Source organism: Crinia signifera, chromosome 6, assembly GCF_055691185.1.
Source record: "Crinia signifera chromosome 6, ASM5569118v1, whole genome shotgun sequence".
In the NCBI taxonomy this organism is placed as follows: domain Eukaryota; kingdom Metazoa; phylum Chordata; class Amphibia; order Anura; family Myobatrachidae; genus Crinia; species Crinia signifera.
In genome coordinates, this window is record NC_139222.1 from 126,237,829 (window position 1) to 126,263,632 (window position 25,804).

At 42.8% G+C, this 25,804-nt stretch overlaps 1 protein-coding gene and 1 long non-coding RNA gene across 2 annotated transcripts in view; one reads left to right on the top strand and one right to left on the bottom strand.

The window, feature by feature from the left end:
- Positions 1 to 25,804, bottom strand: part of LOC146008124 (uncharacterized) — a 204,980-nt gene that overhangs the window by 39,594 nt on the left and 139,582 nt on the right. The gene's annotated exons all lie outside the window — the stretch shown is intronic.
- HOXB2 (homeobox B2) lies at positions 1,995 to 4,105 on the top strand. The gene is made up of 2 exons (XM_083145448.1): positions 1,995 to 2,626; positions 3,073 to 4,105. The coding sequence occupies exons 1-2, from the start codon at positions 2,263 to 2,265 to the stop codon at positions 3,729 to 3,731; spliced, it is 1,023 nt and encodes a 340-aa protein (XP_083001574.1). The 5' UTR covers positions 1,995 to 2,262; the 3' UTR covers positions 3,732 to 4,105.

Below are 25,804 nucleotides of genomic sequence, written 5' to 3' on the forward strand. Positions count from 1 at the left end.
GAGATGGATGCTTCATTCTACTCACTTACAATTTAATTTATTGTTGTTTCACCCAATGTACAAACAGATCCAATATAGGAACAGTAGAAATAACATACTCTGAGACAACCGTTTACAGCATATACATTATTTAATTAATGTATTAACAAAGTATCATGCTTGTCCTAAACAGCAATATCTGTATCTTTACACAGCCCCCCCCCCCTATGACATGTAATTCTTCCCATCTGTGCCTGCTAACACTATATATATATATATATATATATATATATATATATATATATATATATATATATATATATATATATATATATATATATCAGTTGCAGTCCTTAAGCAGTACAGATACACAGTCGTTAAATTGCATCTCTCTGGGGTTTGCTTCTTACAGTGCGTTCGAATTCACAGATTGTCTCGGAATACATGTAGAACCTATGATAGTACCAAACAATGCTTCTGTGCAGGGTGTGCAATAAAATGGACGCCATTTTCTCTGCTCGGAAAATGGCGATTCGTTGAAGAAGAAAGAAAACAGATGGAAGATTCCTGCAGCGTTTTCACGAAATCTTCCAGCTGTACCGGTTTTAGCGCAACCTGATCCACATTATAAAATGGTAGATTAAAATATGAATAAGATGCCAATTCTGGTGCACTATTTAATATGAATAATATTCAATATGTGGCAAACACATGTATCCATATACAGTTAAACTATAAATATATATTACATACAAACACACGTATACATGTACCATACACGCGCACACAAAAGCATGTTAACCTAATGTATTCACAAACACACACACACACACACACACACACACACAGCTCAGCGAGTTTAAGCAAATTTAAGTGGTTCACAAAGAAAAAATATGCATATGATGTAAATGCCCCTATACATTTTTGCACAGATTACGTTTTACTGTACTGTCATGATTGCATATGGGGCCACCAATGCAAATTGGTCTGAGATAGACCTATGGCTACATTTAATTCCTTACCTCAAAGATTTAATTAACACGAAACGGAATTATTACGTTGTCGGCCTCCCCCACACCCCAAACAAAACACGTTAAGGTCCTTTATTTTCCTTTCACTGTGCCCCGTTGAAGACCAAATCCAGTATGCCAATAAAACTATAAACAGCGGTTTCTTTTCCATGCGTTGCTCTGAATGAAGAAAGGGAAGAAATGGTTAACAATCATTGTAAGAACATTTTGTAGGGAAGGAAATAAAAGTGTTACTGGGAGAGACACAGAAGTCTTCCTCTTCTGGTCAATACTTATCCTTACTGAGGTTCGCGGGGTTTATTCCTGCCATACACCCACCACCCACACAAATTTTTAAGTAACAAAAGTTTCCATGCTCTGAGAAAGCCAGCTCATCCCAAGCTGCTCACAGCCTCAGCTACTTATCTTTAGCAGATTTTGTTCAATCCACATCTTGTATTTTCTCACCCAGTTTCCTGGTGTAAAATTTGAGTTTTTTCTTTTCTGTTTCTGGATGTTCCCATGTCCGTAGTTATAAAAGAAGAAATTCTTGGCTGACACTGCCCTCCACTTCAGAGATTGATCACTCTTCTCCTGTAAAGCGGCTCAGGAATCCCTGTTACTCACCAGCCTCTCCTACTAGGATTTATTCTTGATACTCACTTAAGTGGTTCTCACTTGTCCTGGAAAGCACAATATACTTGTGCACCATCTCCCTCACTCACACTACACATACCAGATATATAGGCATAAATGCAATATCTGATTTGAAACTGCGTTAAATTTGTCTGAGTGAGTTGATGCTGCCTAAATTGGAGACATTATGATGCTGTTATCTTTGATGTTCACTATTGCCCTGTATATGTATGTATGTATGTATGTATGTATGTATGTATGTATGCATATATATATATATATATATATATATATATATATATATATATATATATATATATATATATATTTCTCCATACTCGCCTCTCATGAGATGCACATTGCCAATAATAAAGTACACCACCACAGTATTGGGAACCCCCACACATTTATAGGATTTAATTCACAGTGATAATGCACTCTCTTTTGAGCAGGCCTTCCATTTTATTGGCCAGATAGAGTCATGTGACCAGGAATTGGCTGTATGTCGCCCAGTCTCCAGATTAATACAGCAGGGTCCCCATACTCCTGATTTATGCGCAATATACAATAATAGGGCCTCGGGATTATTGGGACCCTAATATTTCCTCTCCTACCCCTAGGCTGGCCCGGGGTAGCCATGAATTTTGAATTTGAGAGGGAGATCGGATTCATAAACAGCCAGCCTTCGCTAGCAGAGTGCCTGACGTCCTTCCCTGCTGTCCTGGAGACATTTCAAACTTCATCAATCAAGGACTCGACATTAATTCCTCCTCCTTTTGAGCAAACCATCCCCAGCCTGAATCCGGGCTCCGGCAGCCAGGCGAGGTCCAGGAGCCAAAAACGAACAGATAATGGCCTTGTCCAAAAGCCTATGCTGCAGCCTGGCCACTTGGCTACCGAATTTCCCTGGATGAAAGAAAAGAAATCCGGCAAGAAGAGCAACCAGGGATCTCCTGCAGCCCCCTTGTCAGTACCAGAGTCTGTAGGAGAACCTCCAGCAGGTCTGTCTTTGGAGGAATGGGGTATTTATTATTGTTTCAAGTAATATGTAATAGTATTGTATTAGGGTTTCATTTTGCCTAGGAGCTTACTTTATTGTTGCCTATGTAGTGTGCTGCGCCTGGGGTGAGACCTCGGCTTTGTGCTTTTATTTTGTGCAAATATGTAGGAAGGAATATAGGAATATTTCCTGGAGCGAGTTCCCCGGATATAACAGCGTAACACCTACATCTGTAAATATTTATGGCTGGCCGCTGTAGTAAATGTCGAAATATAATTTGTAATTTTACTAGCTGACGACACTTAACCCTGCAGCTGCCAGTGAGATCAACATACTACTGTAAAGCCAGTGCTCTGCTCTTCTCCAGAGACACAATGGTTAATTGGTTATAGCTAGAAATTGTGCTGTGACTATATGGGGTTATAACCAAAGTGATTATTCCACCAGAACCGCCCGTGATCCAGGACTCCAACAGCGGCTCCCGGAGGCTGAGGACAGCCTACACCAACACCCAGCTGCTGGAGCTGGAGAAGGAGTTCCACTTCAATAAGTATCTGTGCCGGCCTCGGCGGGTGGAGATCGCGGCTCTGCTGGACCTCACCGAGAGGCAGGTCAAGGTCTGGTTCCAGAACCGGCGGATGAAGCACAAGAGACAGACCCAGCACAAGGACCAGCAGGAGGGAGATCTGACTTTCTCTAACTTAGAAGACTGCGACCCCACCGACGACGGAGACGAGAGCCCACCATACCACCAAGGATTAGACAGCAATGACTCCATAAGGGAGACAGATCCATACACGCCCGATACCCCCAAACTGCCCACCAGCCAGCAGCTTCCTTCAGGCAAGGAATCCAGTTCCAGGAGCCCCCTCTACCCGACGCCCACCAGTGAGACTGACCCCAGAATGGAGGTGGGTAGCATGGACAATGTCCTCTCAGAAAGCCAGGACAACTCCTTATTGTCAGAGCTGACTTTATTCTCGCCAGACTCCTGCCTACACATTTCAGACGGATCCCTCCATAGCCCTGTCCACTTCTCCCAGGAAGATATCGACTTTCTCACTAGCACACTTTGCAGTAAAGATCTCCACAATTTAGATTTTTAAAATGTGAAATTATTATTATTATTATTATTATTATTATTATTATCGCCAACAGATCTGCTACAGTATCATCTATATTTATTTATGTGTTGTATTTATTTATTTAACATAAGTCAAAAAAGGCCATCGCATTATTTTTTATTTTTTATTCTTTTCTTACTGATGATTAGAAAAAAATATATACATGGATTACAAAAAAAGCAGAAGAAAATAACAGATGGATTTGTTAATTACTTTAGTGACGTCTCAGGAATTAAAATGTTGGTTTTGATTATTTAGGCAGACATTTTACGGTTTAGAGTATTTATTTAAAATTTATTAGCAATTTGATAATTATTTATCGGACTTTATTTTCATAGACTGTCTTTATAATATCATGTGTGCAAAGTTTATCATGTTAATAAAAAAATACGATGATTCTGAATTTTTTACTTTTTTTTTTTTAATTCAAAACTGCCAAAACTCTAACCAAAACATTTTCGTGGTTTCCTATAATAAAAGATTAATCTCAGAGACGGGCTATCAATATGTACTATGAATTAATTACACGTAATGAACTACACAATCATATATCGCCATAATATTTTATTGTAGTTCCAATGCCAGGTATGTTTAGATCTTACAATTACGTTTGCTATAAAGTAGACGATGTGCTAAATATATCCATATACTGTACATTGTTACAATGTTGGATAAATACATTTTTGAATTTCAATTGAATGAATTGAAACGTTTCCTACAGAACTGTTCTGTGATGTTATATGTATCTTATTGCACAAGTGAACCCTAACTCATGCCATTCATACATAGCATATTCATATTGCTAGCGTTGGATAAGAGGTTTGGTGTTATGGGAACTCATTATTTATTAGCATTCTAGGAAGCAGATCTGGGGAAGAAGCCAGTAGACGAGGTCCCTCAAAATGGCGCTGCCAGAAGAGGCCAGACAATGAGATATACCACGCACACACTCACACACATGCACACAGGGTCACACACACACACACACACACGATTTATAAGTCATATCCTAAATTTACCAGCTGGGGGATGGTGATTCGTTTTACACACACACACACACACACACACACACACACACACACACACACATCCTAGCCAAATATAACAATGCTAATAGGGAGATGTGAGGTGTGAGTTGTGGGGGCCATATACATGAGAGGGGGGCTCCACCGTTCTTTTAAGATTCCAGTTCAGTCAATCTGGGATGCATTGTAAAGCTGTATCTACACAACATCTGTGCATAAAATATTAACAGCCTGCAAATAACCCCCAAGCAATGTTCCCTCTAAGCTGTGCGCACGTGCGCGCGCACACAACTCGACAATCGTGCGCACAGACATTACAACAGAGCGCACAAAGCAGCAGTGGTCCCTTTTTACAGTTGTGGACTCAATTAATGTGTGTTTCACCCAATAACTACATTGTGTGCTGTGTTTTGAATGTTTAAATGTTTAATATCATTTTTAAGTAAAGTTAACACAAATGCTGAACGTCATTTTTCAGTTATATATAATTGACGCACAAAAATTTAAATTTCCTTCCAAAGTTGCACAGCCAAAATCTTTTGCCGCACACAACCTTCGTAAAATTAGAGGGAACATTGCCCCCAAGAGATACATTGTATCACACAGATATGCACAAGTCCCATGTAAAATGTTTGTATTATAGAGGAATTGGGGCTTTCGGGTCTATTCAGATCTCACATAAATTGTATTGATGTATTTAACTCCACAGAACATATATCATGTCTCTCAGCTGGTTATATTACAAGGCCTGGATTGTAAAGCCTGCGCACAGCAGTGCATCTGTTACTGGGCCAGCTCCTAATCATTAGCTTTGTACAGTATTATTCCTGCGGCCACATACAGTAAAGACTGAAGGAAATAAGACTACAATATTTTACATAACAGTATATATGTAAGTGTGTGTATTGTTACTTTGGTTGTAGCTGCCATTTTTTTAATTATAACAGTTACCATTTTCTGCACAGATGTTGCTATTATTCTTATGATAATAACTTAGTAAACTGATATTATATTGATCACACTAGTCTCACTAACGCCGTAATTATGATGTGCAAACAAATAAGACTAAGTATTTAGGAAGATCTTCCAGGGACTGGTTCCACATAGACACTCAGATAGGATAGAAAATAGTGTAGGTGGGTGAAGCAGCTGGAAACTAATAGTGTGCAGAGGTCATGATTTGTGTGTGTGTGTGTGTGTGTGTGGGGGGGGGGGGGGTAGGATGGGGAGGGGGGTAGAGATGTGGTCAGGGGAAAAAATATTACAGTGTATTAGGCGAGATAACAGATAACTGGCGTGGGAACTTAGCGATACTGGTGGTAGGGCATAACTGGTTCAGCTAGATACTCTAAGTTTCAAAAGTGATAAAATAGAGAGTGATAAACAACCAGCCAATCAGCTCCTACCTGCTATGTCACAGACTGTGTTTGAAAAATGTCAGACAGGAGCTGATTGGCTGGCTTTTTATCACTCTCCATTTTATCACTTTTGAAGCTTAGAGAATCCGGCCTGAGGACTTGGGGAAGTAATTGGAAGTAGCAGCTATAAAAAGGGCTGTGGGGTTGGGGTAAGGGACTGAGGAGATTTTAGATCAAAAGGCTGGAAATTAGCAATTGAAGAAATAATATGAGAATGAAAAGTAGCTGAATTAGTAGGAAGGATGGGAAAAAGTAGAGAAAACTTACAACTGAACCACACAGCGTCTATAATATATGTGTGTGTACAAAGATTACATATTTGTGTACACCCTCATCACCCCCATTTTTTAAATTCTCTTGTTCTCTGCTTTTTAACCAGGGTTTGCTGGGGGATGGCGATAGTCAGAGAGAGCCTGTCCTAATGATGAATCGGTCCGTCTGGGATTACATAGGAAGAAGGGAGGGAATGGGGGGTGGAGGTCTTCTAATGTTGAGACAGTATGCATAGGGTGCTACAGACGGGAGGCGATGTGAGGTAAACCTATATATTGCAGACGTAGATACTGGCATTTTATCGATACAAACCTTTAACAAGACCCTGTCCAGGACATAATGACTTTTTAAAGTTCCTGGCAGGCACAATGTCATTCAGCGATCAATTCCCTCCCATTAAATGGACCTAATGTGCGACCTCCTATTGACTGTACCCGGATTTACCGTAAGCGGTGGGGGCGCCCAGCCCCGGGTGAGCCTTCTAGCCCCCGAAGCAGAGCCTGTGAAATGGGCACCTCGCTTCTGCTGTGAGTGTGGTATGCTCGGCATATACTTTCACTAAAATGCTCTAATACTAGAAATCTGACAGTAGTATAATGTTACATTCATAGTTACCATACCCACACAACTATAACAACATTACGCTGCAATACTTACTCTTTGGCGATTTCTAAGCACTTCTTTGATGAATGTCTATATAAAGTGGTTGTTTAAAATTTCCACATTCAGAAATGAATGGAAATACAGTCTAAAAAACAATAGACACCATACGCTAGTTAATAGTTTTATCTGCTCACATAAAGTTAGATACCCAGGGATTGTTAATGTTATTTCACAAGGGATAATAATAAAAAAGCTTTAGAGAACAAACTTCTTCAATTTGTATCAAAGCAAATCAGACATCATTGTCGGCTATTTAAACATAATAATGGGGCAAGATCGTCAAATGTACCAGTGGATACCCCAGACTGATCAGAGCAGGGAAGGCTCTAATAGATATGTGACTTGAATAATTACTACCTGATAGAAGACGTTACAATCAGGTCTCACTTTCATGTGAAAACATTTACTTCATTTGCAGTTGTTTCTACTTTATAGCCAGTTGTTTGAACGGTTTTTTTTTTCTTTCCACCATGTAATGTGTGCCAAACTAATGTGGGCGGGATATATTCATTGGGACATTTGGGGACATGTGACTTTAACATAAGAGTAATAGTGTGTACACACGGTTATGCTGGGCATACATCAAGGCGATTTGGTCCGATTTCGCCCGATTGCGACCAATCGGCCCGTTAAATCGGACCAAATCGCCTCTCCCTGACATGTAGTCGGGTCCGATGCGCGGTCCCGTGCGCATCGGACCCGACTAGGTGGTCGGACCGACTGGCTGTCCGACCACCCGTTCTGGGACGGGCGCTAAGCAGGGACGCATGCGATCCATCACAACGGATCGCATGTGTCCCTGCTGCCGGAAGGTCCCGGCGGCTTGCAGTCCATCGGGTGTCCGTACACTGCTGCGAGACGTCGCAGGCAGTGTATGGGCACCTTTAGATTTGGCTTCCGATGTTCCCGATATAGGGAACATCGGAAGCCAAATTGCATGCTTTTTTAGGGCTTCCGAGCCCGATGCGCTGCCGATGCACGCTCCCGTGTGAGCGCATATCGGCAGCCAGATAGAGAGGGCAGGCAACACTTTATAGTTCAGATCTGCACTATATAGTGTAAATTGTGCCCCTCTGGCATGCCGTGAGATGTGAGTCCCGATGCGATCTGATCGCGTCGGGACTCGCATCTCACTGCAGCATCTGCCGTGTGTACACACCTTAACATAATTACACTGGTCTGTCCGAGATGGCAACAGGAAAACAATATATTCATTTATAACATTGCATTTAGCAGTATACTCATATTTTACTGTTGTTATCTTATTGTTTTTCGTTCGTCCACCCACCTCCTTTTAGTCTGTTAACTCTTATGAATAGCCCTCCTTCCTCACGTACTCACCCTACCTCTTTACCTCACCTGTGCTCCTGCCCGGTTCTTCCCTTCCTCTACTTCATCCTCAGTCTCCTCGACAATTTCCACACCTACTTCAGAACTGATGCTGATTTTAGTTCTACCAGCTATACCTCTATTTATGCTGTATGTTATCAACACACCCTGTACGTTACCTTGTAATTTGTTTTTTGTTTGCTATGTACGGCTCTGCGGACACTTTGTGGCGCCTTATAAATAAACATACTACTACTACTACTGTCTTCTTCTCAGGGTATGCTACTGCTACTGTTGCTATTTTCTAGATTAGACAATTGCAACAAAAAGTGTTGGCATTTTTAACTGAACACTTATATTTTCATTTGAAGATCCATTTTCAGGTCAGACTTTCTTAAATACAATCCTACTGCAGATTCTATATCTATGCGTACACACCTGTCCAATTTTGCTGCCGATCTCCAGTTAGCATCTGCTGTAACAATGTGCTAAACGGATTGTGTCACTATACACATTCTTCCAATCTTTGGCAGAACAGCTGCTACTCACAAGGATGAGCTTTGAGAAGAATTGGACACACCACTCTCAGGACCATACACACGTTTAAATTCTTCTGGTGATTGGCAATCTGATTTTTCAGCAGGTTTATATATCTTTTGACAAGTCCAGATGACCATTATAGCATGAAGTTGGCCTGAGGTTGGTTTGGATAAGAACTGTACAAACATGTACTGTCAGGGGATAGACCACTAGACAAGACAATAGCAATAAGATAGTGTATATTTCACCTCAGAAATCCTTCTTCTATACAACCATATTGATGTCACTAGTATTGGACACCTAGGTTTAGAGAACATGGGTGAGACCAGTTTATGCCTAGACAACTGCATATTAATTTGTATATAACTTCTTTTAATGTTTTATTACTAATTGCTGGCTGAACTCTGTCCCTTGCTCATGGGTATACAAGTTGACACACATTTATTTAATTATTAATTATCAGCTTCTTATATAGCGCATACATATTCTGCAGCACTTTACTGAGTATAGTTGAACATTCACATCAGTCCCTGCCCCAGTGGAGCTTACAATCTATATTCCCTACCACATGTACACGCAGACACAGACATTCTAGGGTTAATTTGTTAGGAGCCAATTAGCCTACCAGTATATTTTTGGATTGTGGGAGGAAACCGGAGTACCTGGAGGAAACCCATGCAAACACGGGGAGAATATACAAACTCTGCACAGTTAGAGCCATGGTGGGAATCGAACCCATGACCTCAGTGCTGTGAGGCAGTAATGCTAACCATTACACCATCCGTACACACATAAGGTTGATATAAATTGGATCGGCATGGCTTAGGTTGACACATGAAATATGTTGACATGCCTAAGGTCGACATGTTTGGAAAGTTGACACAAACATTAGCTTCACAATGGCTAGGTCGACAGTCAAAAGGTTGACATGTGTTTTTTTTTTAGCTGACATGTGCCGGCATGCGGTACATGCGGTATATCACCCCCTACCATCCACTAGGGCAGTGGTTCCCAACTTTTTTTCTCTCCCATACCCCTTGAGTAGGCTTTTCATTTATAAGTACCCCTCCTCTCAATTTGACATATCCACAGTACTTATGAGTGGAAGTGAGTGGTATGCGTGGAAGTGAGCGGTAGCCGTGGATTAGTATATGGTCAGGAATCGGGTCCCTCTTTGTCTGGCCGCTGGCTGTGTATTGTCTCCAGAGTTCCCGCTAACGCCTGTAGGATTAATGCTTCTTCCACCCATGTCACTACGGGGCAGATGTTCGCTGATGTCTCAGGGCAGCGCAGGTAGCTCTAATGGATTGCTGGTTGGGCAAAGCACGAGGAGACGCTGATGAAGCTGCAGATAGAACCGGATGTTTTTCCACGTGGTTCATCTCCATGGCAATGGTAGACTTCTTTTGCCATAGGGAGACTTTTTCTTTTTCCGCCATTACCAATATTATTTTCAAGTACCCCCAACTGGTCTGCAGAATACCCCCAGGGGTACTAGTACCCCAGTTTGGGAACCACTGCACTAGGGCATGGAGGGAGAATAGAATAGTGTGCCCACAGCATGGCGAGTGCAGCAAGCCATGTAAGGGGATGTAGCACACTTTGAAGGTGTCTATGTCGACATTCGGGACAAAAAACGGGAAACACCCACATCAACCTTTTGACTGTGGACCTAGCCATTGTCAACTTAATGCTTGTGTCATCCTTCCAACCATGTTGACCTATTTCATGTGTTGACCTAAGCCACGTTGGCCTTCATTGGTTGACCAAATGCATGTTGACCTAATATTGGTGGACCCAATGACCCCTACCCTGCTCGTGTGTGTGGTTAAACATTTAGAGCTGGAAAAGCATTATCATTTGATGCCACTGTTCAGCTTTTCCTGCAGTATCAACTGCTTAACATACAGTCCTGTATATAAATAGTATCTGCCTGAAATATCCTAAACAAGTGACAACATAAAATATGCAATTAATAGGCTGTGCACCATAAGAGATCACTGTGGGTCAGGTGAGGAAAGCAAAAACCAGTGACACTAAAAGGATCTAGAAAGTATCATCCTATGGAGTCATGAAGGAACTAAGAGCAACAAGCCTGGACAGGCCATTCTGATATATACAGATGTGCTGACAACACCAATTACTGGTGACAGTATTAATTCCCACAGCTGGGACACACTGCCTATTAAAGGGGACAACTGTCAGAGGTGAGTTGGACAGAAATAGGAGAAACAAATGAGAACTCATTCCAGGATGCAAAGGAAAGACAAGGGCAAGATTCAGAAATTCAAAACACAAATCCAAATGGTGATGAAAGGTGACAAAATCTGACGGGGATAGATCAGCCTTATTAATCAAAAGCAAGTTATTTTGTTTTGTAGCAAAGGGATGTGTGCACAATGCTATTAATATGTAAGATACAGTAAATATTAAGACATAGTTCTAACAACTCATTTATGTAGGTATCGATATTAATTGTATCAATTGTGAATGCAATGAGTATATTACAGCAGATTTGTCAATGTATAAGAGCAATGTACATGTCATTTTACCATGAAGTTATTAATGGTGCTTAAACTGCATAATATGCATTATTTATGAAGGAAGGGAAGCCATGTATGAAACAGTGCATAATAACTATGTCTAAGCAAGATGAGACATTATTTAAAAGCAAAGATTAAAGTCCTAGCAGTCTTTTAAAATGTGTAAATGTCAACAGACAACACTGAGGTCACTGGAAATGAATGGGCATGGCTCTGATAGTATAGCAGACAGCAGCGGAACTAGAACTTTGTGGGCCCCGTAGCAACAATTTGATGGGGGGGGCATCATTGTCATGAGAGAGTGAGAGAGGACAGGTGAGAGAGAAAAAGCGAGGGGTGAGAAAAAGCGGAGAGGCAGTAGGTGACAGAGGGGGTGGGGGAGAGAGCATGGGAGAGAGGGGTGGTCGAGGATAAGGCAGCCATGGTGGGCGCACTACGAAGGTTACACTGTAAGGGGCGAGCCATACAAGGACCCAATGTATATATATTGGAAAGCAAATACTTCTGTATTAGTATGATAAACCCTGCACAGAAACATCCACGTGACCCACATGCTGCCCGCAGAGAAACCGTCTGAGGCAACCAGCTTGGTGCGCTGCATAGGTCAGCGCTGGCAGGGTGTGCAATCTGCGGAGGTACACATTACAGGAAAAGCACATGGTGGGGTAGATGTGTGCTGCAGGAGAGGAGGGGGGGAGAAAAGACATAAACACACATTTGCAGGGGACTGACACCTTTACAAGGGATTGATGGGTGAAGTGTTGGTGCATAGGCTGGCCCTGCTGCTTCCCCTCACAGCTCCATGCTATAATAGGTGATAGTATGGAGAGATTAAATGGGACAGAGAGTGGGGTGATGTAGTTTATTTATCACAGGGGAAGCTTAGGGCAGGTAACATTGTTTTAGATGAATAGGGAATTTAAAAAAAACAAATGTACATATTAAGAGCACCCAAAGGGAATGGCTCAAAGAGCCAATACCCTTAATCTTTTGGTGGAAGAGTAAACTTGTGAAAAATGGGTGCTGAACAAAAAGAAATGGATTAATTAAGGAAAACAGGTTGAATAATGAGTATTGCATAAAAAAAACGGATTAAAATAAACAGATTTACACTTGAAATTATATTTAAACACAGAGTATTTGGTAAAATTGCGCTTAAAATGTTTACGTCTGCATGATGCGTAGAATTCATAAGTCCACAGGATATGGTAAGATTTACAAGATATGGATCTTATGGGGAAAAGAATGGTTTACACTAATAGGGGAGACAATATTTTGTCTATTTATCTTCTTATTTTTTCCTTTTCCATTTTTTTTGAGGTGATTATGATTTTAGATTTGTTTGTAATAAAAGCCTTTTTTCATTATGGAGAAGGCTGCTTATCCGATTCAAATTTAAATACAAGAAGAATGTTACATATGGTTAAGTTGACCTCATGGAATGTAGGAGGGCTAAATATGCCGATTTAGAAGAAAAAGATGGTTGAAAATCTAAAAAGGAATAAAGTGGGAGTAGCCTTCATCCAGGAGACCCATTGGGAGAAGGGGGAAGGTTCAAAACTAAAGAGTCACTGGCTAGAGGACTGTCTTGCTGCATATCGTTACTCTAAATCAGGGCTGGGCAATTGCGGCCCTCCAGATGTTGATGAACTACACATCCCAGGATGCTTTGCGATGGTTTTGCTATGTGGCCATGCTGAAACTGATGCAAGGCATGCTGGGATGTGTAGTTCATCAACATCTGGAGGGCTGCAATTGCCCAGCCCTGCTCTAAATCAAGGGAGTGGCTATTGGTTTTGAGAAACATGTAATGTATACACTGCTGGAGTGTACACACTGCTGGAGTGAGTGGACAACCTGGAAGGGCATTATATTCTGCTTAAAATACAACTAAACTCCAAGATATAGAACTTATTAAACATATATGCCCCTAATACAGCACATAACCAATTATTTGAAAAAATATTCCTATTGTCATTGGAAAGGGAATGTCCTCACTTCATAATTGGGGATGATTTTAATTGGGTGGATAACCCCAATTTAGATAAATGAAATCCTGGGAGAAAAACAGCCTAACCATCTTAATAAATCACTGGAAAATTTGAAAAGCACACATGCTGTAGTGGATTATTGGCATCTAAAACACTTTCAAGAATCGATTATTTGGAGATCACGAATGTGGATATTGCAGAACTTGTGGTCTCGGACAAGGCCTTAATACTTATAACACTAGAAATACTAAATCTAAGGGGAGAAAAATGCCCATGGAGATTCTGGAATATTTATTTGAGTTGGAAGACTTTGGAAAGTTCCTAAAAATTAATGGTAAACCTCAAAAGTGGGGTTAAGAGGACAAATAATCTCTTATGTACAACATTAAGTAAGAACTCACAGAGGAAGGTCTTCTGTTCATTTAGCGTCTGTTTCGGGTCTTCTTAATCCTAAGTTATACATATAAACAATGTGTACAATAGACATTCCAACTATCACACTTCTTTCCATTATCACAAGAATAGGTTTTGATCCCCCCCCCCACCCGCCCATAACGATTCCTCATCTAACCTTACCCCCCCTCTTTTCTAAAGATACAACTACAAAGTTTCAAATGATGTAAGTGAGACAGGAAAGCAATATAGACAATCGACAGCAAGATAAAAGTGGAAAACCACCAGAGCCACTTCCAAACACTCATGAAACTCTACTCTTCACATCAAAAGATGAGAGACATCCATAGAGTTTGGAAAAAAAAAAAGGCTCATAACACCATTACCACCGAAATACCCAAATTAATGCTGTCAACCCAAGAAATGTAAAAAATCAGTTACTGCTTGATTGTATTGCTGAAATTGTCCAAATCAACAAAGATGTTGTAAAAGTGCACTGCATCATGCAATGTTATATGTTTTATTTGAAATTGTGAAACCCAATAAATATATTTAAAAAAAAAAAAAAAAAAAAAAAGAACTCACAGAGAGTTTAGAGAGTATGTGGCAAATTCCTCTATAGATAATAGGAAGGTGTATAAGTCGAATACACAACTACTGGAAAGCTATCTATTAAATCAGACTAAACTTTCTTTAGACCACTCTAAAAAGATTTTATAGATGGGGAAATCGCCCAGGAAGACTGTCGGCCTCCTTGACCAAAAACTGAAAAAAAAAAAAATGGAACAACATTCCAGCCTTAAAATACATCAATAGTGGTCAACGAGTGACAACAAAAGAGGAGATTATAAAACTTCTATATAAATTCTATAACTAGATTATACACACTAATAAACATTCTGCTGGAATAAATCAAACTTCCTAAAATAGCTCAAATACATAAAGAACACCTTAACTTGGAGATTGCAATGGAAGAAATTGAGCTAGTATTATCCTCTTTGCAATTTAGAAAATCACCAGGCCCAGATGGGCTACATGCAGAATACTATAAACTTTTAAATAAAGAGATCACCCCTGCATTAACAAGACTATATCAGCATATACAGAGCAAGAGCCCATATTATTCTTTATTTAATGCAGCATACATAGGTGTGCGCAGCACATTTTATTAGGGGATGCACCACCTATTATGCATGTCTAACAACACCCATTGGTTGCATCTAACACCACCAATCAGGTGTGTCTACCATCATCTATTGGCACTCACTACAATATAAAAGTCTCTCAGCCACAACATAATCTCCTGCCTATTTCAGTCAGTTTTTAATCTTCTTATTACTCTCTGTAACAGTTCATGCGAATAAAGTCAAAAACATATATGGATGTTGCAGGTATGTGGTGATATGACAATGGTCTAGTACAGTTAACAATGCAAATCATCATTGAATGATGGGCTCTTCTTTTAATAGATTACAGTTCTAAAAAGCAAAATTCTTTGGTATAAGGTATTGCTGGTTGCTAGCGGCAGGGAGGTGTTTATAAGGGTGGGCACAGCATTAAGGGGTGCCTGTGCACCCCTAACACTCTATGTGCGCACGCCTATGGCAGCATACATGGTTCGTATTTTAAAGGCTGGTAAGGATCCCCAAATGGAGACTTCCTACCATCCAATAACCTTATTAAATTTGTATTGCAAACTTTTGGCCAAGTCAGGCAAACAGACTGCAGAGGGTCGCCTCAGATATTCTAACAGACCATCAACTGTGCTTTATTACAAGCCGCAACTCAGTCAAAGGCTTGAGAATGGCCATAGCAGTGATAGTGCATTTACAACAGGAGAATTATTGTCCAGGGATCCTATTAAGCCTTGAAGCAAACAAGTAAAAGGGATACCCAATGAGATCATGTATTTACCACACAAATGAGGTCTCACTATGGGCCTTATTTTGGTTCATTCTTTCTGACAAAATCCTTCTTAGATGGACAAAACCATTTGCACTGCAGGGGGGGCAGATGTAACATGTGCAGAGAGAATTAGATTTGGGAGAGTAATTTTGTTTCTGTGCATGGAAAATACTGACTGCTTTATTTTTACACTGCAATATAGATCTCACTTTGAAGTAAAACCCCACCCAAATCTAATTCTCTCTGCACATGTTACACCTGCCCCACCTGCAGTGCACATGGTTTTGTCCATCTAAGAAAGATTTTGTCAGAAAGAATGAACCAAAATAAGGCCCTATGTCCTGTAATAGTTAATAAAGGCCTTACATATGATAGATTTGTGTTGATTAAGTTGCTAGTATCTAAGATAATATGACTTCCGTGGAGTATTTGGTGTTAATGAAAATGTGTTAATGAAAATGTGTTCTTGATGGATTATTTACCAAAAATGTATTACAGAAATGAAGCTTCATTTTGTATCAAGGGACGCATTAAGTCTTCGGGTTGGCCAGGGTCATTACTGGCTGCAAACTGCACAGGAGAATATTACACTGAAAAGCCTGTGTTTGACCCGCTGTACCTTACTCCATGGGAGCCCTGAAAGGCTCAGCGCTGCCTCTGATTAAAAACCCTCCCATGACAAGGCTGCTGCTGTTGCTATCCTTCATGGGCCAGAGAAGCATATGATGAGCTCCACCAAGCAGAGCTCAGCACAAGCCTCTCAGCCTCTTACCTCTTGTGCAAAGTCTCATGGGACTCAACTCCCAGTAATGCACAGCACAGTGTGCCTTGAATTCAGTGTGCCTTGGCTCCCAATGCTCAGCACCATTAATCATTGTCACACTGGCAGATAGGTGAAGCTGCAGCACTACCCCACTCCCATGCACAAAAACTTTAGCTAAAGAATTTTTTTTAAAAAAAATACATGCCAACCACAGGGGGCCCCTAGATAGAGGGGGGGGGGGCAGGGGTAATGAACCCCTGTGTCCCCCCTTAATCCAGCCCTGATTGATCACACTGATATTTGGATTTTTCTTCTTTCTGTTTTTAACTATTTTTGTACAATTGTATACGTAATTTGGATTATTTGTTTAAGCAAATTTTGTGTAATAGAGATATGAATTAAAGGAAAAAAGGAACATAGACAGAATCAAGCACTTACTTCCCTCAGAAGATCTTTATGACTTTCAAGGACGTTCAGGACTACCAGCCCAAGGTACTTGAAGCAGCTTTTGATTCCTTATTGTCCCCCTCGACTACTGAAATCTGCAGATGATGGACTATAAACTGTACCTAGAATCTCCCTGAACTCACCTGGGGGTCAAGTTTTCAGCTGTCTGGCTCTGACTCTCAGCAAAGTAGAGAGCCTGACTGGGCCCATGTACTGTTCAGGGGGAGTGGTCTAATAGTGGGAGGCATGGCCATTAGAATAAAATACAGAAAAAAATATCACTTTAAGCACCTCCCTGGTCACACTACAGCCCAGCTGCCGCAGCCGGGTAATGTAGGCCCCACTGTGTTTCTACACCTGAACTGGGCCCGGGTTAATTAGTACCCCTTCCCACCACCACTGTCAACTATATGGAACTCTCTTCCCTGCACAGTGGGAGAGGCCTCCACTGTAGAATTCTTCAAAAATAAACTCAACACTTTCCTGTTCTTTCAATCATTTCACTAATATCCACTGTTAAGCTTGTTTTTTTGTAATTTATTTATTTTTTCTGTAAAGGCCTTCTGAACAAAATTGGTCAAAATATCTTTCAGTGTGTATGCGATGAACGACGAATGATGATGCGCATACCTGCCGATTGTTCATCAAGGTTGTTCGTCAACTGTGCTTGCAGCTTAATTTGGATATCTTTCGTCTTTCGTCAACATCTTTCATCAACATCTTTCGTCCAGGACACTGGGTTCCAGGGAAATTGGTCATCAGTGTCTTTCAGTGTACACACTAAAAGATATTTTGACCAATATGGTTCAGAAGGGCCAAAATGAATGAAATTGGACAACAAAAAATTGGTCAAAAAAATTGTAGTGTGTATGCACCTTTAGTTTCCAAATGCTAAAATTGGATTTACAAAGCATACAAAAATCTGACCCAAAAATGTAGTACTAGTAGGAAACAAGAAAAAACAAGTCAATTGCTCTCCTTACTTTGAGAATCTGAAGCTACTGATTTTGTTTGCATGTTTACACTGCCCTCGAACCAGGTCCACGGCATGACCTGGGTTTTTGCGGCGGTGTCTAAGGGGTATTATTGACACCCCATTGTCCCTGTGTGCTGTTGAAGAATCTATTATGTGGAAAGGGGGCATGGCTTTGTAGGGTAGTAGCTTTATGGGAAGGCATAGCTTTGCATACTGACCCCCATTTTATGGCACTATGGAGTCCCAGAGATGTGGGTTGTCCCCAGAAACTTTTCTGCCTTTACTTCCCCTCACCTACACTGTGACAGCTTGACATAATATTACCATGCTGCACCTGGATCCTGTCACTGAGCGGGTGTCACCACTCAATGGCAGATTCCTGCACACTACACACCCTTGTAGTAACGCCACTGACAACAGGTCCAAAAATAAAATGGTTTTAGCTGTTGTTAGCAACTTTAAACCAGTCTACAACCAAAACACCTTGATGCATAATCAATTAGCAGCAGGGTTTACTTACTGTAGTTACTGTAGTGCAATTAAATTACATGGTGTACCTTTCCTTGCTGCTTCAGAATCTGCAAGGCAAAGTAAAAAATAAATAGGCACCCATGGATTCTGCAGTGTTTCCACTTGTTAGTCCCTGATTTTCAGTGCCGGAAAAGAGGTCTTTAATTGAAAAGCCTTTCCCTGCTCTGCGCAGTATTTAACCAACAATTATCCAATTCATATGCCCCTTGAAAGTGGTTTTATCAAAGCCAAACACAAACCAAATAGGCTGTATTAGTGCCATAACTACACATTTTGAGGCCCTGTTCCAGAAAGAGAATTTATACACACTAAGGGGGTTATTCTAGTTCACTTGCAAAGGTACAATTACTCTCTTATGGACAAAACCATGTGCATTGCAGGTGAGGCAGATGTAACATGTGCAGAGAGTTAGATTTGGGTGGGGTTTGTACTTCAAACCAATATCTATATTGCAGTGTAAAAATAAAGTGTCCCGTATTTACCCTGCACAGAAACAATAAAACACCCAAATGTAACTTCCTCTGCACATGTTACATCAGCCCCACCTGCAATGCACATGGTTTTGTCCATAAGAGAGTGATTGTGACTTTGCGAGTGAACTAGAATAACCCCCTTGTCTTGAGTCCTGTTGGAGCAATAATACATTTATTTATTACTATCCCCCTTTAAACCTGATGACTACAGAGACGGAGTAAGAAAAAAAGCTGTGACTTTGTGGCTGTGACAATTCAAATTACACTGGCTTAAGTCACCATCTGCAAGAACAAGTAGGAGAAAGCCTTGCACCCAACCATCTTCACATTACAGGCAGTATTTTGTGCACACAGGGCTTTTGTACAAACTACAGGGAAAGTCATGAGGGATATCCATCTTTTCACTACTTTACTTGAACCAGCAGTGTGGCACCCCAGAGTAGGGACTGTCCTTGGTGCCACTTTTGAACAAGTAAACCTGTGCAATCAGAGATACTGCACTTTTGACCTGATTGCTAGGCAACCAGGCCAGATACCATCGGGACTCTGGTGTGTTGTTGCTGCCTGGAAAGTGTGGGAAGCCAGAGAGGGCTGGGATTGACTGACAAGAACCATGTGACGTCAGACGCTGGGGAAGAGCTGAAGGAAGGCTGTGCAAAGCAGAGCCTGATAGACAGCGGAGTACCAAAGCCGGGATCAGCGCTCTTATCTGACCACGCACTGATATTGTGTCATAGATGGTGACAGACCAGCGGGGACACCTCCTACTAAGGCCCAGCAGACTTCCGGCGGCTGAGAGTGGCAGCGTGGCGTCGCCCACAGTAGCGCGCAGTTAGGAGGGAATTTCCTGCGAGCGCATGGGGAGATCAGTGGAAAGTAGTGACTCTCAGGCAACGGGTGCACCTGCGTGAACACCCCTGTACCAAGAACAGGGACCAATTGAAAAGGTGGCTTAGCTCGGCTTGTGAGCGGACGTGGGTTCCCAGAGCTCCGCAACTATCCTGTCCTTACATCCTGATCTGGGGACCCGGGCTGTCTCTCCTCTCTCCCCCACACCTAAGAACACCACCTCCTGCGGGACCAGCGCTGCTGGCTGACTGGATGCACGGCTTCTGTGTCCTCCTGTGTCGGCTCTGGCCTCCCGTGTGCTGAGCTCCCGGGCGCCATCTTGGAATCCTCGGCATCCTCGCATGTGAGCTGCGGAGGTGGCTGGGGATCTCTCGCGGTCGGCTTGCTGGGGCTGACTCCCATAGCTTTCTCAGCTGTGACTGCTGAGGCTGCTGGAAGGTGAGGACTCCGGTGCCATAGATTTTGAGCGAGTGCTCACCCGGTGGAGACGGGCGCCATTTTGGATCTTGTCACCCTTCATTTGCGGCTCTGTTTGGGCTCTGTGGTGGAGGAGTTGGACGATACAGGGGATATTGATGCTCCCATATTTACAGTCCCTGGTGTCCCCCTATATCTGATAAAATCCTGCCTGAGCACCCTGGGTCTACCTTAGCGGTGCTGATACCTGGTGTGTTCGTCTGCTGTGTGCTGCTGAGGCTGTGAAGAGACTTGCTCCATATCCTGTACAATACTGGAGGCGTGCTAGCCGTCTCCATATTTATTTAATTTTCTCTTCTCAAGGCTGTCTGTCTCTGCACCATTGCCCCCTCATTTATTGAGTGGAGGATGGAGGACCCTCTTTATCAGATCCTTTATGCCATCGAGGCCTCTACAGACAGACTTATTGCTTTATTAATGGATACCCAAGGGGACACCACCTCTTCCTCCTGTATTCAACATACATGTGTGGAAATGTCCATGGTTCACCCTCCTGAGTGCTGTGCTGCTGTGACCCTTGCATCTCCTGTGGCTGTAAAGTTGAAGGAAATTTGCCCTCAGTCTTCTGCATGTGTATCCACAGCCCCTTTGAATACCCTGCCTCGAGGCCCTATACTCGCTGATGCTTGCCCAGGAATAACCTGCCTATACTTAAAGGTCTTTGCTCCACCTGGGAATTGCTGCTCTGTTTTTTTGTGGTCGCCATCCTGATGGAGAGGAGTCTACAGCCCCTTTGAATACCCTGCCTCAAAGCCCTATACTCGTTGATGTTTGCCCGGGATCACCCTGCCTATACTTAAAGGTCTTTGCTCCACCTGGGAACTGCTGCTTTGTTTTTTGTGGACGCCATCCTGATGGAGAGGAGCCTGTAGACATACCCCCTGCGCACACTGGTCTTGAGGACTGGCACACTGGTCTTGAGGACTGGCCGGACTAATATTCCGCAGTTCATTATTGAAAAGAAAAGTTTCCCTTGCTGTCCTTTAACCCGATCATAACCCTTTTTCTTTGCATTATTTTCCATGTAACTGCTGATTTAGCCGTTACTCTATAGCCAAGTGTTTCATATAATTTATAGGCCATGCATTATATCCGTATACTCTGATGGGGGAGATAACTACCCTGAGATTGTGGCCATACTGTGCATAGTAACCTGTTTTTCATATACCTCTATTTCTACAATTTGATTCCAGGTTATATGTCCCTTTTGCCATTATATTGTTTTTGCCACTTCATTCTGTAACTATATCCTGCTCTGTATGCCCCTGGTAATTCTCCTTTTAATATCCTCTACTTGGGTGGGTTGGTAGGGGTGGGTGGTGATAGATAGTGGGGTAGTTGGGTAAATGGGGGGGTTAGGGTGGGAGTGATAGGTTGGTTTACTGTGGGCTCAGGGTAGCTGCTCTAATCAGCTATTGGCCACCAACTTATTTTCTTCCGTAGTTAGTGTTAGTGTAGGTTTAGTGGGGGTAAGGTTATAGGGACAAAGTACGCCTAAGTTGGGGGTGGGTAGTACAGGGTGGGGGGTTTTGTGGGCGGGTTGCTTTGGGTATTTTTGGGAGGTTTTTTCTTTTCTTTTCCTTGTTACACTTATGTTACTGGGGATAATAGGTTCTTTAGTCTAGGCAGTGGTGCTTTTGTCAATTGACTATTCCGGGGAACGGACTTACGGATTTTTGGTGCTTTCTGACTTTGAATACGTTATGTCCTCATGTCTATACCCCTATACCTTTTTATGTGCTCGACTGCTCGGATGGTGCCTCCGGGTAGCTAAATGGCTGTGTACCTATCCTAATTATACAGCGGTGACAACCATCCTGCGCATCCTACTATTTGAATGTGTAACATGTGTGTATACTTTTCCATATGCCTGTAAATATCCTACTCTAGCTACCACATACTGTAACCCCTGAATGTACCTATTGTTACACTGCACCTTTACTGCCTACATACGTATTGTTTTTTTGGTCTGTCTTTTTCATTTGAAAATCAATAAAAAATCACTCTATTTAAAAGAACAGGGACCAATTAAATCACCTCCATTAGCACCCAGCAGTAAAGGGACATTATAGCGTCTCCCTACTCAGTCTCTGAGGCTTAAGCTCAACAGACATATAAGTTACATAAAAGGTGTCACGACCACCATGGCGGTTACCCAATTCCCCTGTGCTGTGCCCAGCCCTAGGTCCTGCATCAGCGTGTCTCCCACCCTGGCGCTCACCTCCGCTCTTGTTCCTTGCATTGGTGGGGTACATGTTCCCGCACTGTCACCGCGTGGTGACAGTGGTGCTGTGGGCTCCGGTGCCATGCAGGGCATGAGTGGCGTGAGACGTGAACCGCCATGTGTGTCTGTGCCTGGTTAGGCCTCTGACTGGAAAGCCGGCAACTGCGCAGCTGCGCACGCTCACTGCCGGCTGGATTCTGTCACCTCCGCTGGTGGCCGCCATCCTTCCGGATTCTACAGCCTGTTCTGTGCTGCTCTGCCTCTCCCTGTCAAACGGCTATCCAATACCCGCACAGCTCACTCCTTAAGTACTGACTGGCCGGTCAAGACCGGCAGTCAGTACAATGATGTCCATACCTAAGCATCATTGCTCTCTCCTGGCTCTGTAGTACTCGCTACAATCCCTGCGCCTCCAGTGAAGTATTCCACTACTCCTGCTCATCGTTTACTGCTACACCTGTGCACCACGGAACCTGCTGCCGCCAATACAGACTGGACAAGGTTAGCCCCCCAAAGGGGTATTATCTTTATCCTCACTCCCGACGGTTATTCTCCACGGTCACTCCTGGTTTGCAGCCACGATCCAATCCAGCAAGGACAATAGGACTTCATCATTTATTCTTCATCCAATCATCCAATTATTCTTTCAACCATCCAATCCTCATCCAATCATCCAATTATTCTTTCAACCATCCAATCCTCATCCAATTATTCTTTCAACCATCCAATCCTCATCCAATTATTCTTTCAACCATCCAATCCTCATCCAACCATCCAATTATTCCTCCAACCATCCAATCTTCATACAATCATCCAATTCTTCACCCAATCCTCCAATACTTCTTCCAACTACCAAGCATCTTCATATTCTTCAATAAAGTATTGTATTATTGACTTTTATCATCTCATAATCTACAGTATACTAATTGTGCCATAATTTATCTTATCGCCTGGATCAACAGGAGGCAGCTCATGAGCAAGTCATTCATGCCCTCCAGGGCCTGACAAAAAGACTGGACACCCTTCAAACAACGTTGCAAAAAGGCCAAGGGTCAATAGTTACATCGGCGCCATCGCTTAGACCCATGTCTCCAACGACAGGAGCTACTGTTCATCTCCAACTTCCTACTCCAGCTAAGTTTTATGGCAACCCCAAAAACTGCAGAGGTTTCATCAATCAATGTGAAATTTATTTCGAGCTTCAATCTTCATATTTCCCTACCGAACGAACCAAAGTAGCTTACGTGATATCTCTCCTTACTGGCTCTACTCTCAATTGGGCATCCCCCTTGTGTGAAACAACAGATCCTCTATTAACAGACTATGCTCGTTTCATCTCCACATTCAAAATCATTTTCGATGAACCAGGTCGTATTAGCTCAGCTGCTACAGAGATTTTACGCCTGCGTCAAGGATCCAGGACTGTGGGTCAATATCGAATCCAGTTTGAAATTCTGGCAGCTGAATTGGCTTGGAATGAGGAGGCATTTCAAGCAGCATTTATAAATGGACTCTCTGACAAAATTAAGGATGAGCTTGCGGCTAGAGATTTGCCTTCCAGGCTAGAAGATCTGATCTCCCTATGCACTAAAATTGATCTGAGACAGAGGCCCTTATTCTGATCGGTGCGGCCCGATCAGAATATGCGGCCACGACCGTGCAGGCGAATCCCCGCCTTCCATACGGATCGCCACCTCCGTCCGTACGCGGATATGTGGCGATCCGCATGAAAGTGGACGGGGATACGCCTCCTCCGTCTTGGGATCAGCCCCTGCATTCGATGGTCGCCGAACATCGAATGCAGGGCCGCACGCTCCACTAGGTCCTGCCACCCAAGACCACACGGACACTTGTCCGTGTGAAATCATGTATGGGGGCGGGCAGCTGACATCCGGCGATGTCAGATGCCCGCCCCCTACACACGCGTCACGGCTTCATTACCATGCATACGCCCTGCGTTTGCATGGGAACGCCCATGAAACGCGGGGCGTATGCATAGGGTAATGAGGCTTAGTAGCCCCTCACGCCCCTCTACGCCCCCTGTGCGGCGTGTAAAGAATACGTGCGGCGAAATCGCCTGCACATGCGCAGAGTGACCTCTGCACATGCGCAGACGATAACCATCGGCGGGACGACCGCATGCGGAGAAATCCGCACCGATCAGAATAAGGCCCAGAGAGAGGAATCAAGAGAGAAATCGAGCCAATCCTAACCCAATTTTTCTTGCTTCTAAACCTTCCTCATTACCGGCGGAAGAACCTATGCAGGTCAACCGCTCCAAACTAACTTCAGCTGAGCGTAAACATCGTCAAGATGAACGCCTTTGTCTTTATTGTGCTGATCCCCAGCATGCCGTCGATTCCTGTCCTAAGAAGCCGGGAAATGCCAGAACCTAACCTGTAAGAGAGGGCAGGTTAGGGGTTGTTGTTACCTCTCTAAATAACAAAGACTGTATTCTTCAAGTTTCCTTACAAGTTAAACATCAGCTCAGACAGTTGCCAGCTCTTCTCGACTCAGGAGCAGCAGAGAGTTTCATCACCACTGATGTTGTTAAACGTTGGCACCTACCTACCACCCCTCTTCAGTGCCCAGTGTACATTACTGCGGTAGATGGGAGTTGTATACTAGGAGAGACTGTCACATTGAAAACTCAACCATTAACTTTGCAAATTGGTTTGCATACGGAGAAAATACAGTTCTTTGTCATTCCCAAATCCTCCTACCCAATTGTCTTGGGTCTCCCCTGGCTACGTACCCATAATCCCAGTATCAATTGGGTAACGTCCCAGGTTCAAACTTGGGGTACCACTTGTACCAAATTGTGTCTCAACTCTATGGCACCTACTCGTCAAGTCTCCCTTCAGATTCCAGAAGGGTTACCTGCCCAGTATCAAGACTTTTCCGAAGTTTTTTCAAAACAAGCCACTGACAAATTACCTCCCCATGGTCCATGGGACTGCTCTATCGAATTTATACCTGGGAAAGACCCTCCTCGAGGTCGCACTTACCCTTTGTCATTGCCTGAAACGCAAGCCATGTCAGAATATATTGAAGAAAATTTGGCCAAAGGGTTCATCCGCCCTTCATCTTCACCTGCAGGAGCTGGTTTCTTTTTTGTAAAAAAAAGATGGAGGATTGCGGCCTTGTATCGACTATCGGGGTCTAAATGAAATGACTGTAAAAAATCGTTATCCGCTGCCACTTATCACGGAACTCTTCGATAGAATCAAAGGAG